The sequence below is a fragment of the Chrysochloris asiatica genome, unplaced genomic scaffold, assembly GCF_000296735.1.
Source record: "Chrysochloris asiatica unplaced genomic scaffold, ChrAsi1.0 scaffold00060, whole genome shotgun sequence".
NCBI lineage: Eukaryota > Metazoa > Chordata > Mammalia > Afrosoricida > Chrysochloridae > Chrysochloris > Chrysochloris asiatica.
The window spans coordinates 8,037,239-8,043,824 of record NW_006408578.1 but is presented as its reverse complement, the minus strand read 5'-3'; the positions used below and the strand labels follow the sequence as shown (position 1 = coordinate 8,043,824).

Here is a 6,586-nt window from a genome sequence, read left to right as displayed (position 1 = left end):
TGCAATTCCTTCCATATACCAACAGCATTTACCTCTGTTCACTTTAACTACTGCATTCCTCCCTTCAACTCTCCTCTGCTAACCTCCCTCTTGTTGTATACTGCCTGCCCTGTCATCCATGTTAACATGTGTTTGCCTCCTAATCCAGGAATAATTTTCCTCTGTCCCCTTTCCTGATAACCATCATAGATTGTTCCTTTTATCAAGAAAGCTGATTTGATTTTTTTAACATTGATCTCATACAATACTTGTCCTTTTATAGCTAATTTAACTCAGCATAATGTCCTCCAGGTTCAACTATGTTGTGAGGTGTTTCACAGATTCAGTATTATTCTTCAACGTTTTTGTAGTATTCCACTATGTGTATGTATCAATGTAGTTTGTTTAATCATTCTTTTGATAGGCATCTAAACTGTCTCCATCTTTTCGATATGTCTCTTATAGACAGCATATTGAAGGATCCTGTTTTCTTATCCATTCTGCTCTGTCTCTTGACAGGTACATTTAATCCATTTACATTCAGTGTACTTATCAATAGTTGTGAATTGATTGTTGTCATTTTTCTGTGTGTGATTTTTGAGGTGCTGCTGGATTCTTTGTTCCACATAATTTTCTATGCAGAGTTCATTTTATTTGTGGGCTTTCTTTTCATTGTCATTTATGTTGTGTTAACATTTATGAAATCTTTCTGATTTTCTTTTGCCTTTTGGTGTATGCAGGAGTATTTTTTTTGCTTTAAGTTACCTGCTTAAAATAGTCTGTTTTACCTTGAAATCTACTTAACTTTCTTGCTATTGGGAAGTTCTGTATCTACGGTATTCCCTCTTTTTGCTTTGTCGTGGACTTCGTTATACATTGACATTTCTGGTCTCCTATTTTCAGTCTGGTAGGTTTGTTTTACTTTGGTAGTGGTGGTTATGTGCCGTGGAGTCGGTTCTGACTCATAGCCACCCTGCATAGGGTTTCCAAGGCTGTAAATCTTTACGGGGGCAGAAAGCCTCATCCTTCTCCCATGGAACGGCTGGTAGTTTCGAACTACTGACCTTGCGGTTCACAGCCTGATTGGTCACCACTATGCTACCAGAGCTCCTTGTTTTACTTTAAATACCTCTCTATCTGGATTGAGTTTTGGGTGGTGGTGTCAAGTATGGTCATCTCAGGTTGTTGTCTGATGTTGTTAATTCTCAGTCCAAAAAACATCTTTTAGCATTTTTGTAAAGGTGGTCTGGTCATTACAAATTCCTTTCTTTCATTTCTTTTTATCAGGAAATATCCTAATTTCACTGTTGTATTTCGGGTACAGCTTTGCTGGGTATGTGATTCTTGGTTGGCAATCTTTTTCTTTCAGAGTTTTGCATATGTCATCCCATTGTCTTCTTGCCTGCCTGGTTTCTGCTGAGAAATCAGAGCTTAATCTTACTGGTTCTCTTTTTCATTTTTCCTGAGCTGCTCTCAGCTTTCTTTGAGACTTCCATTTTAGAAAGTTTGATTATGATATGTCTAGGTGATATTCTTTTGGGATCTATCCTGTTTGAGGTTCATTCAACTTCTTGTACTGACATCCATTTTTGTCTTTTCTTTCTTTCCTGTCTTTTTAATGACCATTTGCTTTCTTCCTGTATGATATTCTTGTTCTTGGTGTCATCACACAACTCTTCTAGTCTCTGATCATTAATGTTGAATGTATCAAATATGTTCTTGAGATGGTCTTTAAATCCAGGTGGAAGATATTCAAGGTCAAATTTAGGATCTCATGGACTCATTTTAATTTTCTTCAGCTTCAGCCTGAACTTACATATGAGCAATTGATGGTCTCTTCCACAGCTGACCCTGACCTTGTTTTGGCTGATGATACTGAGTTCTCCATTGTCTCTTTCCACAGATGTAGTCTATTTGATTCCTGTGTATTCCATTGGTGAGATCTAGGTGTATAGTCACCTTTCATGTTATTTAGAAAAGGTATTTGCAGTGAAAAAGTAGTTGATCTTGCAAATTCTATCTTAGGATCTCTAGCATTATTTCTATTACCAAGGTCATATTTTCCAACTATTGATTCTTCCTCTTTGTTTCCAACTTTCACATTCTAATCACCAGTAATTATCAATGCACCTTGGATAATCTTCAGACTGAAGAAGCTGATAGAATTCTTCAATTTCATTATCACTGGCTTTAGTGGTTGGTATTAAATTTAAATATTAGTAGTCTACATTAATAAATTAATTGTTTTTTCTTGTTTGTGATGTTAAGTGCTGTTGAGTAGGTTCTGACTTATAGTGACCCTGTATAGAGTTTCAGAGGAGTGACTGGTGAGTTTCATCCACCAACTTTGCCATTCAAATCAATCTTGCGGTCCCAGTGCTTATCCTACAGCACCACACCAGGTCTTTCTTGTAGGCATATGGTTACTATTCTAGGACACACAGCATTATACTTCAAGATGGATCTTAAAATGTTCTTTTTGATGATGAATGAGACATCAACTCCATTCCTTTTCAATTTGTTGTTCCTGGCATAGTAAACTATCTGATCATCCTATTTCTAATGGCTAATACCAGGTCATTTCAGCTCACTGACACCTAGGATAGTGATCTTTATGCATTCAATTTCATTTTTGACAACTTCCAATACATACCCTGCTGGTATTTAAAATACCAGTGGCCTAGCTTGTAGCTTTACAGCAACATGAAACCATCACAATATGTCAAACTGACAGACAAGTGGTGGTACAGTGGCACTAAAAGTTAGTTGTCAAGTAGGTTGTTAGTGTTATTATTCTAGCATTTGGAAGAGGAAATGGATACGGTAAGACTCTTTAATAGGAAAGTGCCAGTGGTTATTTCAGAAAGAAAGAGTAAACTAGGTTTACTGAAGCAGATGGTTTGTTCTGGAAGTCGTGGGGTATGGGGTTGCAAAGACAGGCCGATGCTTTATCATAAAGGTCAGTGAATGTCTATAATGGTCAAGGAATCTTACTATTACTGTTGAGTCAACTCCAACATTTAAAGCTATAAAAAGACAGATTTTGAGCTCAGTATAAGGAAGAACTTTCTAATAGTCAGACTGTTCCACAGACAAAACAGAATCCTCACAATACTGGAGGTGGTTCATAGTGTGCACATTACTCATTCATTCAACAAATATTTACTGAGAATCAACCATGTGCCATGCAGCATTCTGACTTCCAGTCTTATGCTGATAAACATCGAACAGATAAAACCCCCTGCCTAGCCTTATGAAGCTTCCATTCTAGTAGAACAACAGACAATAAATATATGGAAAAAACCACATTAGTATGTGAGCATACGGTAAGTGCTCTTTGGGAGGTGGGCAGTGGTGACTCACTTATATTCGGATGGCAAGACGGTTGGGAAATGGTTGGGGTATCAGATGTTGTATTTTTTAAGGTCTCTTTCAACCCTAAAATATCAAAATGAAAATATATTTAGGAGTACACACACCTTGGGAAGACAGCTAAGACCCTGGGGTTTGAGGAGCTCTCTGAACTGAACAAGGTGGCAATGAGGACACTTTGTACTTAGCCTGAAAGTTAAAATCCCATTCTGTACAGCAGCATTTAAAACCATGTAAAATAACCTCTGAAGTTCTTCCAACTTAGATCAATCTTCTTGAGTCCAAGGGGCCCTGGTGGCACAGTGGTGAAGTGCTCAGCTGCTAAGGAGGGGATCAGCAGTTCCATGGGGAGACAGACCTGGCAATGCGCTTCCTTACAGCCCTGGGTACCATAAGGGGCAGTTCTGGTCTGCCCTGCAGAGCTGCTAAGAGTCAGAATTAACTCAACAGTAACACAGTATTTAAAATTCTTCAGTACCAGTCTCATCAGTTCTTTGTCTGAATTCCTTTACATCTAAGTAACAGTTAAAGAAACTCTGTACAATGCAAACTTAAAGTTTATTTCTTTGATTCTCACAGGTTTCCTTTTTCTAAACCGTAGCATTATTTTTAAGTGAGCTCATGTCAAGTTCCGATCCGAGGAAGCAGAAGCTTTAACATTGAATAATCTATAAATCTTCCCCAATATTCTTAGAGATGCCTCAAAATGCAGTCTCAATTGACTACTCAAATGATTTTATTTAAATGCCATTATTGGCAACTTACAGTTGGCATGCTTTTGAGGATACTTGGAAACAGTGTTGGTGGCGGTTTCTGTTGACTCTGTTGCTTTGGAGGTGGCTGGACACTTAAGATCTGTGACGGCTGAATGGACTGCAGTGGTTGGTGGCTATTTTTGGGTTGGGTCTGTCCGGCAAGCTGATCACTTACGTCTGGGAGGGGCTTAGGTTCTAGTTCATCTAAAGCTGGCTTTGACTCAAGTGGTTGCAACTGCTTATTTAAAGGCTGTTTTGACTCCAGATGATGGGAAGAAGCACCTAATACTTGACCAACTTGGAAATATGGGTGTTTCAATGCCTATAAAAAGCAAGAAAACAACAAATGTAAATTAGGTCCAGTTAGGCATAGATTATTACTAGCCCAGGCAAGCTTAATTAAGCTGATTTAGAAAGTATCTCTTTTCCCTCTATGTGATGACTTTAAAACAATATTTGGAAAAAAAAAAAAAGATTTGAAAAACACATTTCATATTTAAAAACTAAAAAGCACAAACAGGAAAAATGTAAAACTCATTTATAATATTAATACAAAACAATTACTCTATTTATTTAGATTTTGATATGAAAACAAAATCTAGTTTATAAATGTTGGCTAAATCTGATGGGATTAATCCAAACTGAAATGTTAGGTATTGTTTCATGTCCATCCAAGGGCATTAGTAAGGAGCCATGGTGGCATAGTGGGTTACACGTTGAGTTGCTAACCACAAGGTCGGCAGTTTGAATCCACCAGATGCCCCTTGGGATACAGATGATGCTTTCTGCACCCATAAAGATTGACAGCCTTGGAAGCCCTTGACAGGGTCACTGTGAGTTGGAACCAAGTCGATGACACACAGCAGCAGCAGCAGCAGCAAGAGTGGCAGCGACATTAGGAAATGAAGAAGGAAATCTTCCACATATGACTAAGTACAGTTTGTTTTATAAAATCCTAATCTACACTTAGCTTGAGTATAACAACATACATACCAGCAACTAAAGAATTCTAAGAAAGGAAATTCAAATACATGTTTGTCGTTGTTAAGTGCGTAGAGTCGGTTCTGACCCATAGCAACCCTGTATAGGGTTTCCAAGGAGCAGCTGGTGAGCTTAAACCACTGACCTTGCAGATCAAACTGACCTTGCATTCCAGCGCATTAATCCACAGCATCACACCAGGACTCCTCGAATACATGAGGGAGATTTAAAAAAAGTTTGGAAAAGTGGAATTGGAAGATAATAGAAATTGTCCACAAACTTTTGGAGTCCTGCTTATATGTGTGCTACATTTTTTAAAAATCATTGTACCAGCAGAGAGAAGAAATTTATGGGAAGAAATACAAAAATATGACGAAGAATGTTTTTTGTTTGACTTTTAGGTAGACTAAACACTCAGCAGTTGCTACCATTTGTGGGAAAAGGACCCCTGATGACCGTGTGGGTGACAGTCTATTTAGCCCAATGGGGACATGTGGCCATGTCTAGGGACATTTTTGGTTGTCAGGACTAGAAAGAGAGGAAGACAGCCACCAATATACCCTGAGTGGTGTAGACAAACCTGCTGTGCAAATGTAGAAAAACTTCCCTGTGCTGCTCAGGTGACGGAGAGAGTTCCCAGCTCTCACACCTCTTGGCTCTTTTTCTTGGTAAATGGCATCTTAAGCCCCACTCTCCAGCATCTTCTGCCCTGAGCAGTATGAGTCCCTCACTTGCAAGTGAGCACCGCTCTGACCAACAGTCAACTTCTGCTCGGGTGTGTAAGGGACAAGTTGGGAGGAGCAGAAGACAGCTCTGTACTTTACACAGCCCCCGTAGCCTTCAACTTAATCTCTTTTCTTACTTCCACTAAAAAGCAGGGCTGTGAGAAAAAGTGGACAAGAAAGAGAGTAGGGGCTGGATGAGAGAACAGGAGATACATTTTGAAGAAGCGAAAAGAGTTTCTATTGTAAGATGCTCCGTGTTGTAACTGATGTGTGTGCTGCCCTCTTGTGGGAGCCAGAGCCTAGCCCTGCGGAGAAATGAAGCAGTCCCTACCTAGGTGGTACAGTCAAGCGTTGGACTAACAGCTGGAAGTCCAACTCATCTAGAGGCACTTCAGAAGACAGGCTTGGCGATCTGTTTGTAAAACATCACAGCCCTGAAAACCCCATAAAGTAGTTCTTCTCTGACCAGAGTCAACTTGGTAGCAACTAACAACAAATGGAAAAATGAAGGATTGAATGAGCTCACCCATGAATTGGTGTGGTGCTGTAGGATAAGCTCTGGACCACAAGGTCGGTTTGAACCTCGAGGCCAGCATTTCAAACTCACCAGTTGCTCCTTGGAAACCTTATACAGGGTAGCTATGAGTCAGCATCAACTCAATGACACTTAACAGCAACAACAACTCAGGAACCATTAATCATAGCACAGAAAAGTCTACCATGTGGTAGAATCTAAAAGATATCTTTTTGATACTCATGGCCAATTTCTTCCTA

General features: G+C 39.4%; 1 protein-coding gene across 1 annotated transcript in view; it reads right to left on the bottom strand.

Moving 5' to 3' along the window:
* Positions 1-6,586, bottom strand: part of MAK (male germ cell-associated kinase) — a 92,591-nt gene that overhangs the window by 33,791 nt on the left and 52,214 nt on the right. The window contains exon 9 of the mRNA XM_006864092.1: positions 4,117-4,428. Within this exon, the coding sequence (XP_006864154.1) occupies positions 4,117-4,428 (312 nt within the window). The remainder of the gene's footprint in view (positions 1-4,116; positions 4,429-6,586) is intronic.